The following is a 25,925-nucleotide window of genomic DNA, read 5'->3' as shown; positions in this document are numbered from 1 at the left end:
TCCATCCCTTGTTGTGGAGGTTGATAGCCTAAATAAGTTTAAGGCTCAGCTGGACAGGTATTTTGAACGAACAGGGAGGTGAAGTGGAAGTGGGGTTTTTTTTTTTTTTTTTTTTTGGCTGATGCCTATGCCTATGCTAATGCTAAAACACAAACAACGAACGAATTTATAGTGTCACTTCAGAGGCCTACGTAATAATTTTGATGACTTAAATGATGTTCTTATTGAAATTAATCCAGTGGCTGTCTTCTTACAGGCAATTTTTCTGTCCCCTCAAGTTTTTCCTAAATTGTGCACTGTACAGATGAGATAGTGATACTGAGATTTCTGCTCGTGGTGGGTTGCAGTTCTGATAAAATCTACTGTGCCTTAAAGACATTCAGTTACAAGCCTCCTTAGAAGTTATGGAAATTTGCATTATAGTTGGAATTTCAGTGACTGTTGCTTTAATTTATATTCCACAATCTTATCCTTGCATCCAGGCAGAATTGGACAAACTTATCACAGAACTCGCCACTTGTGTCTTCTTTTTTGGCGATTTCAATGTCCACCATTCATTATGTGAATCCCTTACTATGAATTCAAGAGGCCAATTAGCATTAGCATTAGTAGAGGCATTTGATGCGAGAAAGCAAGCTTATGCAGCATCAGCCGAAAAAAAAAAAAAAAAAAAACCCACTTCCTCTTCACCCCTCTGTTCGTTCAAAATACCTGTCCAGCTGAGCCTTAAACTTATTTAGGCTATCAACCTCCACAACAAGGGATGGAAGTCTGTTCCACCAACCAACCACCCGCTGGCTAAAGGAAAATTTCCGCACGTCTATCCTACATCTGTCTTTCCTCAATTTGAATTTATGCCCTCTCAGGTGATTATTCTGAGCTAGAGGAAGAATCCCATCACCATTGAGCATGCTCAAACCATTCAAGGCTTTATACACCTCTATCAGATCACCTCGCTGGTGCCTAGTCTCCAGACACTGTAATTTGCAAAACTTAAGCCTTTCTTCATAAGAGCACCCCCTTTGTTCCATTCACTAATCTTGTTGCCCTTCTCTGTACTCGTTCCAGCAGCTCTACATCCATCTTGAAATGAGGCCTCCAGACCTGTATACAGTACTCTAGGTGTGGCCTGACCATTGCCTTATACAGGGAATAATCACTTCCTTATCCCTTCTGAAAAAATTCCTGTATATCATTGACAATACTCCATGAGCTACTCTTGGAGCCCGTCTGCACTGCTCAGAAAACTTCGTATCTGCCTGCACAACCACCCCCAAGTCCCTTTCATTCTCTACCACTGTCAGTGTAGTACCACAGAGTTGATACGTTGCTCTGGGGTTGCTGTTTCCCATGTGTAGCACTTTACATTTGTCAATGTTAAACTTCATTTGCCACCTCTCAGCCCATCTGCTCAACCTTTCCAGATCCTGTTGCAGTAGCATAGTGTCAGTAGTGTCCTTGACAACCCTACCAACCTTTGTATCGTCTGCAAACTTGGACATTAAGCTTGATAAACCATCATCAATATCATTTATAAATACAGAAAACAATAATGGACCCAACACTGAGCCCTGAGGGACTCCACTAATAACATTAGTCCACGATGAGCAGTGTCCATTGATTACCACTCTGTCTTCTCCCCCTCAACCACCCCTTTATCCATAGCAGCAATTTGCCTCCAATGTCACACTGCTCCAATTTGTGTAGCAGTCTTCCATGTGCAACGGTATCAAAAGCCTTTCTAAAGTCCAAGTATATAATATCAAAGCTATTCCCTGCATCCAGTTCTTTTGTGACTGCATCGTAGTATCCAATCAAATTGGTCAGGCAAGACTTCCCCTTAACACAACCATGCTGTGTCCGAGCTATAACTGAAGTCTTGTCTAAATGATCCTGTAGTGCTTCTTTAACCAGTGCCTCCATTAATTTTCCTGGAACAGAAGTTAAGCTCACAGGTCTATAATTACTTGTGTCAGCCTTTGATCCTCCTTTGTGAATTGGTGTCACATTTGCACATTTCCAGTCTATGGGTACCTCCCCTGAGTCCAAGGATGCTCTCATAATTATGGCTAAGGGTTTGCTTACTTCCTTTGCTGCCTCCTTTAATATAACTGGATAGATCCTATCCACCCCGGGTGCCTTTCTTGTATTTATCTTCAACAGTTTCTCCTCCACTTTACTCCCAGTTATTTCAAGATTCTGTAGCTTACTACTAGAGTTGAATACACCTCTGGCATTCCCCTCGCTGAATAACTCCTCATGTGTGAATGTCGATGCAAAATATTCATTTAGTTTGTTAGCTACCTGAGCAGGATCATCAACAGTTGACCCATCAATATCAAGTGGACCAATCTTATTCATCCCCTTCCTTCTAGAGTTTACATAAGTAAAGAACTCTTTGCTGTTTTTCTTTGCATCCCTTGCCAAGGATTTCTCGAAATCTGCCTTCGCCTGCCTAACCTCCTTTGTAACTTGGTTGCATATCAACTTGTATCTATCATAGGCTTCTGTGTCATGTGTTAATTTGTAAGTATCCCATGCATTTTTCTTCTCTGCCATATGCCTCATTAGTTCATCTGACATCCATTTTGGCCTAAACCTTGAACAATATTTCTTAGTTGGTATGTAAAGCCTAGTAGCTTCCAAGATAAGTTCTTTGAATGCTTCCCATTTTGAATTTGCTGTTGGTAACATCATCAGTTGGTCCCACTGTATAGAATTTAAATACTGTCTCAGTCCATCGTAGTCGCCTTTACGGAAGCAATAACCCTTCCCTTTACCTCTAATGGTAGTTACCTCTTTGAGTAAATCCCACTTCAGCACACTGTGATCACTGCCACCTAGTGGTTCATTTATCTGCAGATTCTTAATGCATGAAGAATCACTGCTGATAATCAAATCCAGAGTATTACTCCCTCTAGTTGCCTCCCTTTATAGTTGGAATTATAGTTGCCTCCCATTATAGTTGGAATTTCAGTGACTGTTGCTTTAATTTATATTCCACAATCTTATCCTTGCATCCAGGCAGAATTGGACAAACTTATCACAGAACTCACCACTTGCGTCTTCTTTTTTGGTGATTTTTATGTCCACCATTCATTATGTGAATCCCTTCCTATGAATTCAAGAGGCCCATTAACTGAGACATTCGTTGACAACCATAATCTGTCTTTGTTAAACTCTGGCTCTCCAACTCATTCAACTGCCTGCGGGTTCTATCTCTGCTGTTGGTTTTTCCACCTGTTCTGTATTGTTTTTCCTAAGTATGGGCTAGTAAGTATTCATTGATTCATTAATGGTAATACTTTTTTAATGTAAAGTAACCATTAATTTAAACACAGATAACCTCATGTCCTGCAGAATGTACTATTTGGAATTTCAACAACGCAGACTGGAGTAAACTTCACTTCTGTCCTCCTTGACAACCATTTATGTAGGGCAACATCATTGATGATGTAACTCATCACATTACACTTACATTTTTATCTGGAGTGGAAATCTCAATACCAAAATGTTACCTGTGCAAGCATGCACACTGAAAGCCACTAGTGGAATACAGATTTCCCTAAGCTAAACTGGGAAAACTGTGCATGGAATCACATCTGTAAAGTTTCCAACTACCATCAAGTTAATTATAAAAACTTAAGACCAAAGCTAGATGGAAAGCCAGTGTGGCGCCGGGATGATTTTTGCCTCTAATTAAAAATAATGGCCCCTTGCCATACCTGGAAGAAAATACAAGTCTTAAATGGGAAATTTTTTACTTCCACAATCTCCAGTAATACAGTTGAATGGGTATGATCTGTCCTCTCCTATTGATATTGCAAATGCTTTAGTAGAATCCTTTTATGTATCATCTCTGCCTTTTTTATGTACCATCTTTTTTTTGGTGCATTAATACTGGTGAAAAGTATTACAAAGTTAATTTTTGATAACATGTCTTACTTTTGTACAACCAGCTCCCTGCCTCCCCACACACTTATAGAAATCAAAGAATCTGGTCATTTTTGCAAATAGTGCTGCTGGGGTATATGGCATTCACTGCACTATGAAAGTGATCTCTACATCTTATTCTTCCACAACTGGATCTATTTAGAAAACATATCCTTTCTCATTTATTTATGCCATGCCAAAACCAGGCAAGGATCCTTATCCTTGCTTGGGTCTATAAAAACAGATTTATCTATAAAAACAGATCTATGCTAGTTGTACTTCTAAAAATAAAATCTAGCATTCGGAATATCTTCATCACGAGACAACATTTATAGTCAACCTAGATGTTAAGAAAGTATTTTACACCAATTGGTGTCATGGTACTGTTATGGACATGCAGGTTTGCGATCAAGGGACTATCTCCCTCAAGTAATACAAAACTTCTTGCAACTACATATCTTCCAAGTCTGATACTGGAAATATTTTATTGATATCATGGGTTCAAGAGGAGGGTATCCCACAGAGCTCTCTATTTAGTGTAAATCTGTTTTCCATCTGGGTTAACAGTATGACAAGAGACCTCCCAAAAACCATTGAAATTTATAAGTATGCTAACAACAACCTAACCATCTCCTGTCAGTCAAGGAGCATCACCAGCATTGAATTGAAAGACAGCTCCATCTTGCTATATCTAACGTAGAATCATTACCTTACACAAATGGCTATGGCTTAGCTGAACAAGAATACTCACCATTTACTTTTGCAAATAATATTCACTCATCCTGATCCTGAACTACAGCTGAGTAATGAACCAATTCCATTTGCTCTTACTGTTGTTTTTCTAGGCCCGAAATTGGATTACAAATTAAACTTTCAACTTCACGTGACTTTATCTTCAAACCATTTGCTTAAAGAAATTAAATATATGTAAATGTGCCTCATCCATGTCCCTGGATGCTGATTAACATGTCCAACTAGAGCTCTATGGAGCCCTTATCAGATCATGATTAGGCAGTGGATCTCCAGTATGTGATTCTGCAAGAGAAAAGTACCTTACAGTGATTAACCACCATTCACCACCGTGGTCTTGGAATTGCTCTGGGCCTTTCAGAACTTCCTCAATTCACATTAGGTGCCTCCGTAGCCGGGTGGGAAGGAGCAGCAGTGCGTAGCACACACTTCTTGATTAGACCGGGGTTTGAGCCCGTCACCACCAAATACGGAGGATGCGGAAAGGTCAGGGAATGACCACCGCATATCTCGGAGCAATATGGCCTTAGTTGCTAATGCTTCTAAAAAAAAACTAAATAACATCAATTCACATTCTCTACATTGAAGCATGTATCTCTATAATCTATTATGTCCTTATAGGAAAAAATTGCTTTTGTTGTATTCTGCAAAAATTTGCAGTATTTCTCCACACCCTAATTGGAGATATCTATACGTACAGAAAGGAATTCATTCTATAATAGCAAATCAAATGAAAAGTGTCCCGTGCCACTTAGACTTAGTCATTTACTCTAGCTTGGAACAATCAACTATGCAATATATTTCAGGGACGAGCACCACCATATGCAGCAGGGAAAGTAATTGTCTCTTTGCAATATCAAGTAGTTATATTCAGTTAATTTTATACAAAATTTTACACCTGTGAAATCTATGCTGATGGTTTGAAATCTGATACTCTAGTAGATGTTGCTGCAATCTTCCTCTTTCACTACTTCAGGCTTGTTATCAGTAGAATCTTTGCTGCTTAACTAGCACTGGATAAGATTATTGAACTTTTTATATAGTCTGCCTTAATGTTTTAAAATCACAAGAGTTACCTCAATCTTTACTTCATAAACTTCGTTAAAATACTATTAAATGTGTTCAATCCTCTTAGTCCATGAATGATCAGACCCCCCCCTCCTCCCATAATCACAGACGAAAGCCCTAACCCGACCACAGACCTATCCAATCCACCACGAAATCTCGAGTGACTGAGGACATTGTCAAAATTAAAATAAACTGTGGTCTCATTGCTGAAATATATTTAAATAAAATTGAACAAATATATTTGTCATCGTTTTTACCTAAGATTGCCTTTTGCAGGAGATATTTAGATGGTATTCTCATTATATCAGATGGGCAGACTACTAATAATGTTTTATGGACTCTGAAAAATGTACATACACAGTTAAAATTCACATTAGAGAATGAAGATATACAGACAAAGATGATTAATTTTTAAAATTTTACATTAACGAGAGAGAGAGAGAGAGAGAGAGAGAGAGAGAGAGAGAGAGAGAGAGAGATTGCAGTTCAGAATCTACTGTAAGCCCACAAATACAGGGATATTTTTACACTATACTAGTTATCATCCTTTCACTATAAACATTCCATTATGTTAAATAATTTTACACACACATATAAATATTCAAGAACTCAGACTGCATTAGATGATGAAATTGAGGAACTCGCATGCAGGCTTTTAAACAGGGAAAAATCGCTTTGTACCATTAATAATATTAAGCTACAGGTCAAAGAAAGATTAGGTAATATAAGAAATAGCAGCACAATTAGGAAATAAAACACTTTATTACAATTCTGTACATTCAGCAATAGTACAAACAGCTTAATATTCTTTTCAAAGACACCGAATTCAGGATTATAGCGAAACCTACACAAAAATTTCATTCCATATTAAAAAATCGTTCTGTACTCCCCTCTTCCTCCATAGATATGCTGATGTAGTATATAATATTCCATGTTTGATAATATATAACAGAGCTTTGGTGCTCAATATGTTGTACATTGATATCAATGTTTCTAGAAGAATAAGAGAAATTTTTCCTACATATCATATTACCTCAGTATGATATGTAGAACACTTCAGTATGATACTCTCCTAGAGCGATCTCCAGAGTAGTCAGGAGAGTATCATTCATATTTTACATATCATATTCAGGTAAATTTCTCTTATTCTTCTACAAACATAATATTTCATGTGGAAATTGAAATTCCTTGTACGTGGGATTGAAGTGCTTTTTGGACATGCATCTTAAACAACCCTAGCTGTACCCATTACAAAAATTTCACAATTGGTAGCAGAGTTTTTCTCTGGATGTCCTAAAGAAATTTAGTTTGTGTTTTGTAATGAGCAGGTAAGCCAGTACGCAGGTTTCGTGTTGCTCTGGAAATAAGGAGCTGTTAGAATGATGGATATCTCCTGAAATGCATAAGGCCCACGACCGGATGGCAGTTTCACATTTGCTCCGAAAGAAACAAAAGCGAAAGCATTATTGTATTGCCTGATATTTTCACGGAAATTTTTGGGCAAATCATTGTCATCTGTTTACAAAGGACTTATGTAAGCAAAGTATTTCGGTTGCTGGCAATGAAACTTTATCATTTTGACAACATATAGAGAAATGATCCCCAACCTTTTCACACTTAAAATGTAAGGCTTGACAACGAACACACCTTTCACTAAGAAAGCCAGTACTGTGACATATTAAATGTTTTGGATCCTTAAATGCACACGAAAAGGCATGTACCTTCTTCGCCGCAAGGTATGTTCAACACAACCAGTCAGAGTAGCATGGTGGTGGACATGTCTTTCTGACTTCAACATGACTAAATCCTTAAATTATTACTCACCTTAAAAAACAAATAAACTCTTAAGTTGATAACGATAATAATAAAATGATGAGTTATGAATCTATTAAACATAACAAATAGCAATGAGCCTATGAGCTTGTGTGCACAATGAGGACATACAGTCTGTCCTCGTATAGCACGATAGTTGCGTTCCTAGAAACCCTCGTGCAATGCGAAATCGTGCAATATAAACAACAGGCCCTATGGGAAAAGTAGGGTTAGGTGCCGACCACCCAAGATTGAACACACATTTGGAACCAAAACATTACCAAACAATAAATAATCGGGTAATTTTAATCGTTATAAAATACTTAACGTATTTTATAACGATTAAAATACCTAATAAAAATATTATAATAAAGTATTTTTAGTATTTTTTAATACTAAAAAAGTGTTTTACGAATAAAATACGTCTTTTATTCGTAAAAAATTTATTATATTAAATGAAATACTTACGTATTTTATAATACGTAAGTCGTAATAAATTATTGCTAATGCTTTTGCTTCTATCGTAAGCAAACTTGCTTTTTGTTTGATTTTCTATCCAAACAGATGACAGCCATTCCATCTCTTCCAATTCTTGTGTCTTAATCTAATGGATTTTAATTACACTGAGTTGTTCCTGCTATGAAAGTTGTTTTTATTTTCTCTGCATTCTTTGTAATTCTCGGCGTTGCCTGATTTAGGTCTATAGCACGTGCAATATCACATGGCCTTTCATTTCGCTCAAAGCGTTTCACAATTTCATATTTTTTCTCTATCGACAGAGGCGGACAGAAGCCTTACAGGGGAAACCACGGTGGGCCAGAGGCCAGTGTGAGTTTGGCCATAATCCGTAGTATGAGGCCACTATAAATTTTCCCGGTTAAGAATTTTTGATCCAGTCCGCCTCTGTTTATCGATATTGCTTTTTTTTTTTTTCTCTGAATCTGCAGTGTCTTAGCCAGAACGCTTCCTTTTCACACCTTTTAAGTATTTTACTCATTTTTAGGGAATAAAGCACAATTACAAAATGAGGAGGCACGCTTGATACGCATAAACAAAGCTGCGCGCGTGTAGTAACTGAATAAACAACACCGTAAAGGCCGAGATACACTATTAACACCTCACATTTTACTAAAGCACATTTCTGGGAGTTACTACCATAAAACAATAAAAACAATTTACAGTTGCGTTTCTGCTAGTGAAATCTGTTATAAACTGGTAGTAAACTCCATCTAATTGCATTTGCTATTATATCGATAACTGGAATTGTGTTGGTTTTTACGTTATTATGGTGAAATGTGTTTCCCCTTCACTGATATAAAACACATAAATACATTTTCAGAATCTTCTTCATTCCTATCGTGTTGCGTTCAGTTGGGGTGATTCCGCGTTCGACTGCCATTTCTTGTAAACACAAAGGCGAATTGTGTATAAGCGAATTCGGTTCGTGTTATATAAGATAACGTTCCCCTATTTATAAATCGTGTATGATCGAATTCGTGTAATGTAAACACGTGTTATACGAGGACCGACTGTACATTGAGTGAGCAGTACAATGTAATCCTAACGATTAGTTCTTTCTTTTAAGGTAGGCAGCGCTAGTAGAGAATTATTTTTTATTTATTTATTTTTTTTTTTTTTCGGAACAAAGGACACTATTGTGCGAATATGCAAATTGTTAATTGAAAAAAAAAAAAAAAAAGCCGTATGAACTTAGACTACTGTTTAACAGTTAACATCGTCCCGTGGCTCCATCTATGAAGTGAATGTTGAACTATTCTCGTTTGTAGTACAAAACTGGCTCATTCCATAAAATAAAACTATTCGGAATTTTAAAATTTTAACAACTTTCTGCACACTTAGGAAGAAATATCTTCAATTTGAAACCACTTCCAGCTCAATCGGTTAATCCCATCTTCGTTTATACTTACTGACGAAAGAAAACGGCTTCCATATTAAATATATAGATGCTGCATCGGTAAGGGCAGTGTTTCTCAACTTTTTTTAATTATTGCCCCCAAAGGGCTTTTTTAGATAATTTTTTTTTTTTTTCCTAATCACATCCCATGAAATTTTAAAGAAGAATATACTTTATAGATAGATACTTATACCCAGTATAAAATAAAATAAAATAAAATAAAATATTTCCAGAAGCTTTCGGAACTCGTGTCCCTTTCTCAACTGATAAAATTTTTTAAATACGCTACAAGCAAAGTGTGGCACGTTACTCATTCGTCATTGTTGTAGCACGGACGTGTGCTGCCTTGCGCCAGTGATCATCCATCAATAAAACGGTTGTCTCCAGGATTGGATGTATACGCATGCCTTTCTGGCGATTTAATGCCTTAGGGTTGTTCATTATGTTTAGTGACTCTAGCCATAGGCGGTGGCGAAAGTGTCGCGCGTGGTCCACTATCTCAAAGTCGCGCTTGGGGTCAAGATCGTGGTTGGTAGCCCAAAAATGTTCTGCAAGCGCGGACTGGTCAGTTTCGGCAAGCCGGATTGCTCTGTCGTGTTCCGTGAGGCGATCCTGGAGACGTCTCGATGTCTCACCCACGTAGCAACTGTTACAGGCCCTACAGGTGATACGGTACACTACATTGCTGCGTAAGACAGGTGTGACAGGGGTCTTCACACTGGAGACAAGTGAACGTAGGTTCCTACCTGGTAATTGTACACATTTTATGTTGTAACTTCTCAGGATCTTCGAGATACGTCCTGACACTCCTGGATAGTACGGAATGTAGGCGGATGATATGCCGACTTGCTTCGGAGGTCTTGGGTTGGAAGTAAGTTCTTGTGCCTGTAACAAGCATCTGTTTAGTACATGGGATGGATAACCGCATCTGGTTAAGTCCGCCTTCACACGGGAGATCTCGTTACGTCTAATTGTGTCGGTGCTGGAATGGCTCCAGGCCCTGGAGAACAGGGTGCGGGCAGTGCTATTGAGATGGCTTGGAGCGTGGCCGGACCCGTAGTTGGTGAATTGACCGCACCACATGGGTTTGCGGTATACTGAGGTCTCTAGATGTGGGCCTACGCGATGCACTAGCACGTCCAGAAACGGGAGCGAACCGTCCACCTCTGATTCTACGGTAAACTTGATGAAATTGGATAGAGAGTTGAGGTATTCTAGTAGTACCGTTTCAGAACCACGTGGTATTATGGTAAAAATATCGTCGACATATCTACACCACGTTGTAATAGGTGTAGGTGGGTTCTGGTGTATCTGTTTCTCCAGATCTTCCATGGCGATGTTAGCTACTACGGAACTGACAGGGGCACCCATAGCAGTGCCATGTACTTGTTTGTAGAGTGAGTCTTCAAAGGTGAAGATGCTGCTAGAGAGGCATAGGTTGAGGGCGGTACAGATGTCATCAGTGGATAGTGACGTCCTGGATTGGAGGCTTAAGTCGCTCTCAAGGAGCCTTCTGGCGCAGTGCACGGCCTGTTGGACGGGAATCGAGGTGAATAAAGAAACCACGTCAAATGATGCCATGACAGAGTTATCAGGGATTGAAATGTCCTTAATGGTGTTAATGAATTCACTGCTGTTTTTAACGGTGTGAGATGTATTACCTATAAGAGGCGAGAGGAGGCTCGCGATGTGTTTGGACAGTTCATACGTTGGGGCACTGCAGCAAGACACTATAGGTCTGAGAGGAATACCCGGTTTATGGATCTTTGGTAATCCGTAGAATTGTGGTAGTTGGCAGCCAGTAGCACGCAGAAGATGGTGAGTCGCGGTCGGGATCTTCTTATCTTTAAGCCATGCGTGGACAAGTTTATTAACATTTGCTTCCAGACGTTTCAAGACTTTAACGGGAGGATCAGGTAGAGGTTCATATACGTTAGGATCGAGTAATAGGGCCAAGGCTTTCTCTCGGTAGGCTGATCGGTCCAGCACAACAGTCCGGCGCCCTTTATCCGCAGGAAGTACAACGATGGAGTTGTCTTTTCTTATAGATGACAGGGCGGCACGTTGGCGGTGGTTGAGGTTTGAGCACGTTTTTCGAGTGTTGCGGAGGACTGCGGCAGTCTTGAATCGGATCTCGTTGGCAGTTTCTTCGGGAAGGTTGGTAATACTGGCTTCTATGCCCATAGCGAGCTGTGTGATGGGAGGTTTCGATGGTATAACGGCGAATTTCATACCGTTTGATAAAACACTCAGCTGCTCGTTGGACAGTTGTTTGTTACTTAGATTCAAGACGAAAGAAGTCGTGTCGTCTGAACGAGTGTTCGTCTTTAAGGAGTTAGTTTCTATGCTCAAGTTTATGAACTTGCGCTGTTGGCGTAAACGGTAGGTATCCGAGGTCTGACTAGCCCGATGGCAGATGGTATGTATAAGGTTTGTAAATACAATAGGCGAGACCTTACCTTGTATATGTTGTAACAGTCTGGACTTGTTGTAGTCAGCGTTCCTGATTTCACGGTGGAGATGGGATATCCATAAATTTAACGTGCGTAGGCTGAAGTTAAAGCAGGCACGATCCATATGAGAGTTGTGGAACGGGGCTTTGTATCGGAACCCTTTAGGTATAATTCGATTGCTTTTGCATCTGTGGGCGAAGCGTAAATGTTGCCTGTAGCGAGCTATTGAGAGGAAGCACTTTTGCAACTGTGCACAATCGTTGTAGGTATTATGGCCATAAAGTGATCGAATAGTGACAAATGGGCCTGGAGTACTGGGGTCCATAGTTTAACAGATAATTTATCTGTTAAACTATGGACCCCAGTACTCCAGGCCCATTTGTCACTAATATACTTTATAGTTTTTTTTATTCAATGGTATCTCTGAGCCTGATGTTTCTTAGGTAAAAGATCAATGTTTGGTATGATATTTAGTAAGTTTAATTCTAATGTATCCTCTTGAACATATATCAGTTCTGTTTCTTTCTTTTGTTAATATTTTATTTACTAAAACCACATTCAACCATATAAGACATTGGAAAACGAGGTACTCTGGCCATTTCAGACCACATTGTTGGATAAGGAATTTTATCCAACAATGTGGTCTGAAATGGCCAAAGTACTTCGTATGATCCCACAACTCAGCCATTCCACCCTTTTCAAATTTATATTTGCATTCTTTGTTACATTTTAATTCAAGTTCTTGAATTTTTTCACTAGAAGACCCGGTATCGCATCCAACCGGATGTAACATCTATGGCTTCACTTTAAAAGAAAATAAATCTGAAAATCTATTTTTCATTTCGCCTTTTAAAGAAAACAAATGATCTGTATAATTCTTAAGACCATTCTCAGTCAGAGATTCATTGATTTCAGCCAACTCTTGCATACCATGAAATTTTCTTCTCTTTAAAATTGCTTTCAAATATTTACAGTATTTCAGTGAAGGCTTTTAATACGCATTTGCAGTCTATCACTATAATTAATATCGCTTGAAATTGAAGTGATACTTCATTAAGTTTTCGAAAATTCCAAGTCATATAATATATGTTGTTTTCGTGTTTGCTAATCTCTTTTGCTAAATCTATGTCTCCTTCGCTTTCTAAAAAACTAATTATCGTATCAAAAAAAGGTTTTACAAATCTTGTTAGATAATTTCCTTTAGAAAGCTATCTGACTTTTGTATGTAAAAGAAGCCTCACATATTGTTCTTCATTATCAATGCAAAATTTTCTGAAAAGGCCATCATATTTGCTTTGTGACTTTATTTTATTGATGGTTTTAATAAATATACCGAAAAATTGATAAAGAATTGGACTAATATTTTTTGTAACCAGATGATGTTGGTGCACAATGAGTTGTATTGCAAGAACTTTGGGACATATTTCCTTTAGGTGGGCTATTAAAACCTTTGTCTTCCAACCATGGAGGTAGCACCATAAGTGGTGGAGGATACCAAATTTTCTAATGGTACTTGTTTTTTTATCAAACCATGTTTTTACAGCAGCAAAAATGGATGCTACAGTACAAAGTATTCAAAGAATTTTATTATTTTCTGCGGGCTCCAGGGTTTCCTATATCCACCGCTGAAGAGTAACTGTACATTATTTACAATTTATAGTTTAGCAAAACATCTTGATCCGCCAACTTAACGACAATGATTATAATCAAATAAGTCTCTTGCCTGAGACAAATGTAGTATAGCTGCACATTTGGCTATATATTAAGACTTCCATCAGCTGAGAGCCAATTATACACTGAGTGATCATTGAATTATGACCACACTTATGAAAACCGAATGCGACCCGTTGACAAAGTGAGGTACGAGAGTGCGTAGTTAGTCGACCTACATATCATAGATAAGGTGTCAGTGGTTCAGTAGGTAGTAAAATTCCGAGCATGATGGATAAAAGGAAGGATTTATCGGACTTTGATAAAGGACAGATTGTGAGCGCTCGATGAGCTGGTGCTTCGATTTCCCAAACGGCTGAACTGGTGGGGTGTTAGAGAGCCGCTGTAATTAAAGTACTAGGACTGCCGTCAAAATGGTCAATGGCAGAACCGCAAAGTTCAGCAAAAGGTTGATGTTAGAGGTGAGCGACGGGTGCAAAGACTCATACAGGTGAACAGGCGCAGCACTGTTGAAGAGTTGACTGCCCAATACAACATGGGCCAGCCCGGAACAATATCTGGCATGACCATGGTTCGCACGTATGGACTATACCAGAGACGACCCCTACAGCATCCTCTCCTAACCAAGATTCATTGGCGTAAAAGACTCGCCTGGTGCAAAGAGCATGTAAGTTGGACATTAGAAGACTGGAAGAAGGTGTGCTGGTCGGATAAGTCACGTTATTTACTCCACACTGTAGAGAGTCGTGTACGGATTTGATGTCAAAAACACGAGGTACCAAAAGTGCAGGCCGGTGGTGGCGGTTGTATGGTGTGGGGAATGTTTCACTGGCAGGAACTTGTGCTTGTGGAACAATGTATCAGTGGTCTCTGCTATAGTCAACTGCTTGCTGACTCTACTCCCTGCTATGTTACACCCTTTTCCCAAATGGCGGTGGTGTCTTCCAAGATGACAATGCCCGGAGCCATTGGGCACTTGTGCAGGAATGGATTGAGGAAAACAGTTCTGACTTCCAGCATATCGATTGGCCTCCAAACTCTGCCGATATCAGTCCCATAGAGCACTTGTGGGACACTATGGAAAGGCATATCAGGTGTCTGGATACACCAATCACCTCCATACCTGCATTGCTGACTGCATTACACACAGCTTGGTTTGCCATACTTCCCGAACATTTCCGACATCTTGTTGAATCAATGCCACGTTGGACAGCTGCTGTACTGAGGGTAAAAGGAGGACCTGCGAAGTATTAGGTAGGTGGTCATAATTCAGCGATCACTCAGTGTACATTAGTATTTCACCTATTCAGATATTGCCTGTAAACTAATCAACCTATAGTGTTAAACGTTGTATATCAGTCCATAATACTTGGAACTCAGTAATTACAATATGTTGAAGGCACCAATTTCTACATTAACCATCACATTCACAACTTATACAGCTAAAAACCTACCAGTTTGGTAGGTTTTAGAGGCAAGGCCAAGCAGACGAGGCTATATCAAATTATTTGCACTGCTATTTACTGTTACCAATAGCTTGCAGTTATCTATTCAGACAGATTTTACAACTCCAGTTAGCAGACACCACTGTTTTGATGTTGCTATACACAACTTCGACACTACTTTGCAGAATTGAAAGACTTGCCATATGTCCCTGAGAGGGTATTTCTGCCAGTGAATACCTGTAATTATCGAATATACTAGTCTTCAGTATGATAGTAACAGATTTAGTTCAGACAAGTCATAATCTGAGGAATCTGACAGTTATTAGTGCAATTTTGGTATTTAATGCATCTATTCAATACAGTGACAAAAATATCAACATTAATACGGTTCATGAAAAATATCATAAATTAATACAGTTCATCCAACAATATGCCCATCCAGCAATAAATACAAATGAATTTTCAGTCCATCAGTGGTCCTCTGACAATACGATTTATACCAAGGCAACTATATACAGTGATAGTACACTAATAACATAATTATACTCAGTCTTCATGTCCTTTCCTTCTGCAGAAAGCCTTGTCTGCAAAGTTAGCCAGTGCCTGATAATTTTCTTTACATTCTAAAAACTTGGTGAAGTTATTTACATCATAAACTTCTGTCAGTGTCTGAAGTTCAAATCGAATATCTACATACTATCGACATTCTAAGATTACATGTTGGACTGTCTCCTGTGAGCCACATTTACATAGAGGAGAAGCAGCCAAACCCAGAGTAAATAACTTTGAGTTTAGGCTGCCATGCCTGGATAGAAGGAAAGTTAGGTGAAGACCTGGGCCAATGTTTTTTGTCAAATTCAGCCAGTTGAGGTATAAAAAGGGTAGTCATGCTTTCAGTGTTTGCATTAGTCCTTTTTTTGCCACTCCTGGAGGAACTGGTTTTTTAAACTAGTGTTGTCTTCTCTGTCCCAGTACAGTCAGATGTGCCAGTATAGTCAGTTTCTATGGATTTTACAAACAACATCTCTTCTTGCAATTTACAGTTATCATTGAAATAATGAACGTATCCCCTTAGAAGGGCATAATTATTGGTAACTGTGGATTCATCAATCTGAATAGAAAATTTTCTCATTTTTTGTGTCAGTTAGCTGCCCTTCAATGTTAACTGACATCTAATTGATTTGTCTTCGAATTGAATCGTTGCTCAATGGCAATGCTTTTAAAATACTGGAAGGATTTTTATACAACACTGTTGAAATTTGTCTCTAATGCGGGTCCTATAAGAGTCTGAGCAACTGTATGAGCACTACCAGTTTTTGCAATGATTTGTGCAATTTTATAAGACAATCATTCCATCATCACTTGTTTGTGTGTTCTTAAATAAGGAAGTAACAGTGTTACATTGCTCAAAATTGTTGTAAATTTTTAAAATATTCGATATGTTTACCCACTTAATCAGGAGTTTCTTTTTTAAGTGATCTAACAGCCTTGATGGTTTCATAACCTTGTCTCACCTGATGCATTCGTATTTGCTGAGGGCTGATGATTGTCCTGTATGTAGACATTGTAAAGCAATTTTAACTATCTGTCATATTTTAGTCGAATGTACATATTTTAGTAATGAACGCCGCTCATGTTTTAATCATCTGTCTGAGCCTTATACACTCAGGCAGATTTTATCTGATGATGACAATGTGTCAGGTGTATTCAGGTTTTTACAACTGATTAATGTACATAGTATTATTTAGATTGCCCTAATGTTTAATATATTGTAAATGTTTTATGCCATATTTTTGTTTATAATATATTAACTAGATATGTTATTTTATATTTTATTACCTTAGACTTGGCGCACGATAGCCTTAGATGCTGATGCGCCATTAAACTTCCATTAACTAACTAACTAACTCAAAGCCTTGTTTGAAAAAGAACTATTACACATAAGACACATAGGCTGTCTTGAGTTGAATGGGCTTTCAATATAACCATAAGCTAGCTATTCATTGAGATACTGTCGACACTTTCTTTTCAGCACTTGACATTATTGATGATAAGTTGAATAACTACAAAGAATTAAATAATAAAATATAAACAATTTTTATTTAACTCTCAGACTCATACAAAGCTCAAACAAAACTCACAAAAGCACTATGGATCAAAAATAAACAACTTCCACAAAGAAATGACAAATCAATACTAATTGTCACTTAAAAAGTAGAAACAATAGACTGAAACATTTCCTCATCCCATCCATGCCTCATATATTGACCAATGAAACAAATGAATAAATAAATAAACCATTCCCACCATGCCACTACCAAGGTTGCAGCCGTTGGAAAGGTGCAAATGGCAAGGTGCCGTATATTAAAGTAAGTGCATTATATCAAATGGAGACTACTTTGAAAATGATCATCAAAATATGGTTGATCAATTAAAGAAGTATGTTATGGGGAAAAAAAAAAAAAAAAAAAAAAAATTTATGATCATTCTTCATTGAACAGCTCTTGTATGCTGATTCTCTTAGTGCAAATCTCGTTCATAAGGGATAATCTCTCCTCTTCTCACTCCTTATTAAAAAACATATACTTTCAGTTACTCTGTTTTTAAAGAGTCCGGCCCAATATTTTCTGCCATCACAGGAAATGAAAAAGCTGATCTTACTGCAAAATGCCACCACAATATTATCCAAAATCCTTCCAGTTGCTTTATACAGCCTATAAAAATACCATACAAACAACATGCAGAGACACTGGTCACAACTACGTTAAGCCCAAGACAATAGTTAAATTTTACAGATTAAAACTGAACTGCAACTATGGAAATTGAGTTTCAGGTGTAACAGATGGGAAGAAACAGTGCTTGGAAGATTCTGCATCAGTTGTTTTTATGCCTAATACATCTTCTCTTGCTTTTGGGACAAAGTCTTCTTCAGTGTTCTTACTCTCAGATTCAACTAGTGGTTTAGCATATCCTTATTGACAGTCCCCATTATTTCAGTATCCATAAAACTACTTAATTTTGTTATGTAACTTGCAGGAAGCATTCATTCTACGACATGGTTTTGGAAACAATACTCATTCTGATCAAACTAAAGTCACTAAATAAATTGTGAACAAGCACGATTTAATTGAAGTGGTCCTTGTGCCTTTAAACTCCCAACTGACAAAAACAGCAACTCAACCTTTATGAGAATGTGATGCTTTTTGGAAATTCAGTAAGGCTTCGCAACCCTAGTCAATACAACCCCAGGAAAGAGGGTCTTCTACTAGAAAACATTTTCTAAATTATATCACCCCAATTGGTGTAATGTCATTTTAAAAAGTAATTTCTTAAATTGATCAGATGTAATATGTAAATGATGTTACAATTTATTGGAAAGAACTTTCATATGGCACATTGCAACCTTTTCACTTTTGCTATATTTATTGAAGTAAATCCATATTTGATGTATTTTTCAACGTATTTGCTTTTTGTTGAAACCATATTTCAAATAAACAGCAAAATAAAATTTATAGTACACTGCTGTACTAATAACAAAAATACATGCTTAAGATTGCACAAAACAAACATCAGGTTGCTGTTTTACTTAATGAAAAATGTGTGTTCATATTTTTCATAAATTGTTGCTTCTAACCACATCACTTTGTAAATCACAATGATGTAGATAGAAGCAATATTTTATTTATTTTTCAAAATTTTATTAAACGTTACATATAGTTATAACAGTAATATATTTTTGTGACCTTTGGCAAATCTAGGCAAACTATTAGGTTGGCAAATTTGGCAACCTATGACAAACCATAGGTTGGGGAACAGCATCAGAGAGTACTTTTCCAGAATTCAAATTTAACTTTTTTCTTGAAAGCTAATATGCATAAAATATTGGTTTTCCTTATTTTAATAATAGAAAATTTGCTTATTTTGGAGCAGGTAACAGGTCTCTTCCAAGCAAACTTAGAAGAGACATGTTATCTGTTTAACTTTGTCTTGCTAACTGATGCCTAAAGTTGAATCTGAAACATCTACAAGAATATAATATATATTAGTTTATTGGGCTTTGATAGTAATAAGTAAATGTTTTGTTATTCCTCCACAGAGCGAAGCAGATGTTTTGTTATTCCTCCACAGACCTGTTACCTGATCAATATTATATTATACTGCATGAAAGGCATTATGTGGGATAAATTTAAAAAAATTTAACACTTATGATGCATTATTTTTACAATTTTAAATAATTTATTGAAGTAGACAAGACAAAAATTTCTTTCTCTTTATAAAAAAAAAAAAAAAAAAAAAAATAGATTTGTCCTTTGTAGAGATTTTGTTTTGTCTTTGGTTGAGATATTCCTCTTTGTTACTATTGAAATTGAATATCATAAATTACAATTGAGTGTGTATTCATTCTATTTATTGATTAATTTATTTATTTTTTGATTGAAGTAATTTTAATTGTTTTCGATTTACATCATCATAAGTTTCATATTGTGTTTTGTTTAAATTTTTATCATTTTAACTCTGCATATTAATCCTTGATTGATATGTTGTGATTTTTGTTGTGTTAGTAGTATGTTGTGGTCTCACAAAAATGCTGTAGTTGTTTTGCATATGATGATGCTTGCAAAAAATGTGTTTGTACAATAGGAATATTTTTTCTGCTTTATTAAATGACATTGAATAAAATTAAATAAAGTTTTTTATTAAATTTTATTTCTTTATTTACTTTTACAGAAAGGATCACATAAAATATGAAAATTAAACATTTTTAAATTTCACCATTTCAGTTTTATTGAAAAATGAGGATTAAATATTACTAGCTGGAAAAAATGAAAGAAAGAGATATACATGTAATAAGAAAATATACCAATAAGAAAAAAAAAAAAAAAAAAACACATTGAAACCTCTTTTAATGGACACCTGTTGTTGTGGACACTGAGGCGTGGGTTCCAGCTGTAAGTATTTGAAATTACATGTTAAGTGATCTCTTCAAAGATGACACTCTCTATTACAGAGGCAGACAGTTTGATAGCACACTTTGGTGTCCTTTGATTTTTCAACCTCCCTGCAGTGGACACTTAGAATTTTTTCAAGGGCAACATTTTTGGAACAACATGTTTATTGCTGGTGACATATGCATATGCACTTTCATAGGTCTTCATTTGGCCACAAAGGCAAGTGAATGTCATTTCATTACAGTAACAGTGACACTAATTAGAATGCTGATAGCCTTACTGAGTTATTACTTACTGAGTAGATTGCAGAATGTTGTTAATATGCTTGTCACTGCTAATGTAGAATTCACAAACTTGTTTTGGCTGCCTGAAGCAGTTCACTGGTGCGCATCACTAAGCAATACAATAAAATTGTAAACCTGAGAGATGCTGTTGCTGAGAGAAAGAAAGGGCGAGTTTTAGTGTAAATGTGAGAATGCAGTTATAATACAGTAATGTACAATAAATTTCTTTAAAAAAATTAACACTACAAAAAAGAGTTAATGTTTCCATTGGAGTCCTCTACAAATGCATGCTATGTTAATAAAACTGTCTGTCAAACTTAATCTGTCTGTCTTAAACTTTCTTGATTGACACCACTCCTTGTCTATCAACACTAAACATATGATATATCTAGATTTTCAAAGTGTAAAAAAAATCTGTTCTGTAAGGCTCAGTTTTGTTTCCTCACAGTGAGTGGTTGCTACAGTTCTGGAGTAAATTTAAAGCGGACAGATTCTGGACAATTGTGAAATTCTGTTGTTCCAGGCTCAGGTAAGAATTTACAGTTACATACTCATTCTCCTGTAGTATGTCTCAAAGCAATTAACTTTGAAAGAAAAGAAGTAGAAGTGATAGAATATTCTAAAAAAGAAAAGTGTGGAGTTTAAGTTAGCTGATCATTTAAAAATTGGAAAGACTCCAGCAGCAGCAGTAATTAAAAAATCAAGAAACTATGTTAAAACAGTGGTGGTAAAATGGAAATGTAAGGTAGTACCACACGTTTTCTCATGGCAAAGGTGATTTGGTGGATAAATTGACATTTGAGTTATTTGATTGGGTATGCAGTCAAAACATTCCCATCTTTGGGCCTATGATTCAAACCAAAGCTGTAGAAATTGGCGCCATTGACTTTAAATCAACTAATGGCTGTTTAGTTAAGTTCCGTAGACATCACAGTATTTCCTTTAAAGTAATTTGTGGAGGGTACTGATGTTAATTTGGAAACTGTTGCTGCAAAGTGGAAAGAAAAAGCTGTTGACAATACATGTTGTTTACTCACCAGAAAACATTGAATGCTGATGAAATGGGGTGTTTTTTTTTTTGCATAGTTCAATATAAAACAGTGTACCTTATGCTGGAGAATAGAAAAGTTATTTTATTTCTTGACAATGCCACATCTTACCCCCACATTAAACTAAATAATGTTGAAAATGTGTTTTTTCTTCCAACATTATATCCACTTCTCAACCACTAGAGCCGACCGGGCTAGCCGAGTGGGTAAAGTACCTGCCCGGCAACCCAAAGGTCGCGGGTTCGATTCCCGCCTCGGGCTTGGATCAAAGTACTGCAAAAACCTTGGGAGGTGCAATATGGCCACAGCAGCCGATGCGCCAACAACTACCAAATCAAAAAAAAAAAAAAAAAAAAAAATCACTCAACCACTAGATCAAGAAATAATTACAAACTTTAAAGTGAAATATTAAGAAATGGTTCTTAAACACTTGATTTCAAAACTTGAAGAAAAAAGTTGTTCAAAACTTAGCAAAAGTATAGAAATACTACAATCTGTAATTTGGATTAGTGCAGCATGAAATGCATTGAGCCCCTCTACAGTTAAAAACTGTTTACACAAAGCAGGATAGGATATAATTTGAGTGTGTGATGGTGGCTTTGCAGATACAGCTGATGTGTCTGTATTTTAATGGCTTGTTATGGACACTAGGAAATTCTTCACTGAGTGGTGATGATGATGATGAGCCGACTGGGTTAGCCGGGTAGGTAAAGTGCTTCCCTGGCAAACCAAAGGTTGCCCGTTCGAATCCCTCAGGTTTGGATCAAAGTACTGCAAAAACCTTGGGAGGTGCATTATGGCCACAGAAGCCGATGCGCCAACAACTACAAAAAAAAAAAAAAAAAAAAGAGTGGTGATGAATATGTTTCTGTGGACTCTATTGCAGTGCTGTAAGGCATAAATGCTGAAATAGAGGAACATTGTAAGTGTATTTGTGAATAGTTGGTTGGTTGCTGCATCAGCATCTATGGCCATAGTGTGCCATATGAATAGTGAAGAACTTATGGAGGAAGAAGAAGATGAAGAATCTGAAAAGGATGAACAGCAGTGTGACCCCAAATTTTAAAAAATTTGGTAATGAAAAAATTTAATTACCTAAACACATTAAAAGAATTCTGTGAGAGCAAAAAAAAATCAATGTGAAGTAAAAGTAGTGAGCAGTCTAATTATCTACATTGAAAATGAAATTGTCAAAATTAAATTGTCTAAACAAAGCAGTTTATATTAATTTTTTTCTAAAAGTTAGAATGTTTTATAATAAATATCACAAATAAAAGTGTTATTTATTAAAATTAATTATGCATTATTTATTAAAAGTTAATTGAAACAACTGTATAATGATAAGCTGTGTTAATTAACCAGTTATAGTGAATTTAATTTTTCCAAAATTATTGAAACTGACTACGTTGTACACGTCCCTCAGCAGAGTGGATGCCTCCCCATAATGGACACTTTCTTCTGCCCCAGTGGTGTTCACTGTAGAGAGGTTTCACTGTACTTACAAATTAAAAAAATGAATTACGTATTCAGCAGGTTACAAAGTTGTTAGAATACTGTTGTTGAACAGATGGTAGAAAGGTAATGGAATACTCATGACTGTGAGTTGAAGTAAAGCCAGAACAAATAGGAAATTTAAATGCTTAGTGTCTGAGAGAGCATACTGTACTAGTTAAGAGTTAATTTACTCTAGTACTAAAGTAATACATTTTAATATTGCAGAGGAGGCGACTGTCACCAGATCCTCGGCAGTCAGCAGATTACATAGAAAGGTTAGTTTTAAATTAATTTTTCCATTTATTTGTATATTATTATTTCTTATTAAACATAATTAAGGGAAAAAGCCTCAAATTATGAAAACTATAAAGTCATTGTGCAATGTTGGTAAATAGCCTATTTCTATGCATAGCATTGACTCCAAATAAAAAGCTCTTTTTTTTTTTTTTTTTTTTTTTTAATATGTGAACCCCAAACACGAGAGGTATTAGAACCTATAGTACTTAGTACCGTGCTTGGGTTGGAGGTTGAGAAGACAAAAGAAGATATTTGTTGACATTGGACTTGAACTTCTGTAGATTGTAATTTTCAGGAAATACGTATGAAGGAAGGTTGTTCCAGAAAATGGCAGTTGAATGAATAAATGAGGAAGATGAAAAGTTGGTTCTGTGGGTTTGAAGTTGTACAGTAAATGGCTGGTGGCGGCACGTGTTCGGACTGTTTTGAAAGAGAGATCGGGAATTATAGAAGCCAATTCAGAAGAACAGTGCCCATGGAGGTATCTGTAGAAGAGGCATGCAGCAGAAACAGTACGTCTATGAGAAAGCGAGTGGAGAGACTCTGTTAGAGATGAATCATCAATTAATCTAACTGCCCTCTTCTGAATGGAATCAAGAAGCCTGAGAGAGATTTTGGGGGCACCACCCCAGATGTGGGAACAATATTCCATGGCAGGGCGGATTTGCGATTTATACAGAGTGAGCAGCTGTTTGGAAGAAAAGTAATGCTGAGAGCGAAAGAGAAAACCAAGTTTTTTAGATGCAGAGGAAGCAATATTTGTAATGTGCTTGTGCCAAGAGAGATTAGAAGTCAGGGTAATCTCCAAAAGATATATATCATTTTTCCTAGAAATCGGAGTGTCACTAAAGATAAGCATAGGAGCAGAAGAATCCTTTTTGCAAGATATAAGACAAGACTGAGTTTTAGAAGGGTTGAAATCAACTAAGTTGTCTTTGCCCCACTGGAGAATTACCTGAAGATCAGCATTTAAGGAATTGGTAGCAGATTTTCGAGAAGTTTAAGCTGATTGAGCAGGACAAGGTTTCTCAAAACCTTGGAGTGGAGATGTGCAAATGAATCCCCAATTCACAATGGGATATCAAAGGGACATGAGTAATTACAGACCTGTTAGCTTGACTTCTGTTCTCAGGAAAATAATGGAGTTAGTGGTTAAAGAAGGAAAGCAGGACCATTTAAACAGGATTGTAGTTATACTGCAGTTACAGAGTTGATTTGTTATGGGTTAATGTTGTCTGACCAATCTAATTGGTTACTGTGACACAATAACAAAGGAACTGGTTGCAAAAAAATAATTTTGGAACCATATACTTATTTTACTGAAAAGCGTTTGATACTGTTGCACATAAAAGACTGCTATACAAATTGGAACAACGTGGCATTAAGGAGAAGTTGCTGCTATAGATAAAGAGATAGAGTCAGAGAAGACTGGGTATCAGTGGGCACTGCTCATCTTGGATTAATGTTATTAGTGGAGCCCTCCAGGGTTCAATGTTGGGCCCATTTTTGTTTTCTGTATTCATTAATGATATTGATGAAGGCGTATTAAGCTTAATGTCAAAGTTTGCAGATGATACAAAGGTTGGCAGAGTGGTTAATTGTAATAATCAGCTTATGCTACTAGAAAATTAGGCATATAGGCTGAGAAGTGGCAAGTGAAGTTTAATCTTGACAAATGCAAGGTACTTCTTGGGAAGCAGTAATACTAGATTAACATACCAGCTATGTGGTACCACACTCAGGGCAGGGGAGAATGAAAAAGACCTAGAGGTAATTGTGCAGTTGGATATTAAGTTTTGAGCAATACTGACAGGCTGCCAGGACAGCTAGCTCATGGGATTCTGGATATACAGGAATTTTGTCAGCAGGGGTATGGAGATTGATTATGCCATTGTACTGCATACAGGTCTGGAAGCCTGAGTACTGCATACAGGTCTGGAAGCCTCATTTTAGGAAGAATGTGGAGCTGTTGGAATAGGTGCAGAGAAGAGCAGTAAGTTTGGTGAAGGGAACAAAAGGGTTCTCTTACCAAGAAAGGCTTCAGTTCCACAAATTATAGCAGTCGTGACAAGACACCTGCGAGGAGATCTGATCGAGCCATTAAGGCCATGAATGGATTGAGTAAGCTCACTGTTTTGATCGCATTGTTCCCCTTTCTGTGATTACACACATGAGGGAGCATAAATTCAAATTGAGTAAGGATGGTTGCAGAATAGATGTGCAGATTGCCTTCAGCCAGCGGGTGTTTGATTATTGGAAGAAACTTCTGTCTATTGTTGTAGAAGTTGGTAGATTGAAGAAATTTAAGGAAGAAGTGGACAAATTCTTGGAGGGAATAGGTGGATCAAGTGGTTAGGTTTTTTTTTTTGTTGTTGTTGTTGCTGTATAAGACTGGTATAAAGTCAAGTGAAAGAACCATCTGATGAAGGCTTCATGAGTGGTCTGGAAGCATATTGAAGAAACCATTATTGACCAAATCCACGATAGAAATTTCCTAATTCGGTCTAAAGGATATGCTAATTTGTAGACATGGGTAGTAACAAGTTACAAAGTTGAAAGTTAGGAAGTTATTATTTATGGTAACTTTTAACTTAAATTCATTTTTTCCCTAAAGTAACTAAGTAATGTAATAAGTTTGAGGAATCCTGTAACTCTGGATTTCATGTTAAGTTAGTTAATTACTATCACCTGTGTTGGCTTTTTAATAGTTTTTTCCCTCTGAAAAAGAAATCTAAATGAAAAATTATTTAAAAAAAAATTATTATCAGAGGATTAACTCAGATTTTCTGGATTGTGGGACAAAAG

At 37.0% G+C, this 25,925-nt stretch overlaps 1 protein-coding gene across 2 annotated transcripts in view; it reads left to right on the top strand.

Annotated features, from left to right (window-relative positions):
• cno (adherens junction formation factor afadin) overlaps positions 1-25,925 on the top strand; it is a 525,824-nt gene that overhangs the window by 154,449 nt on the left and 345,450 nt on the right. For both annotated transcript variants that reach the window (XM_090380034.1, XM_090380033.1), the window contains exon 10: positions 23,049-23,098. In XM_090380034.1, coding sequence (XP_090236160.1) covers positions 23,049-23,098 — 50 coding nt within the window. The remainder of the gene's footprint in view (positions 1-23,048; positions 23,099-25,925) is intronic.

The sequence above is a fragment of the Mastigoproctus giganteus genome, chromosome 8 (assembly GCF_048544385.1).
Source record: "Mastigoproctus giganteus isolate SK-2022 chromosome 8, ASM4854438v1, whole genome shotgun sequence".
NCBI classification, from domain to species: Eukaryota; Metazoa; Arthropoda; class Arachnida; order Uropygi; family Thelyphonidae; genus Mastigoproctus; species Mastigoproctus giganteus.
This window is presented reverse-complemented; position numbering and strand designations above follow the sequence as displayed.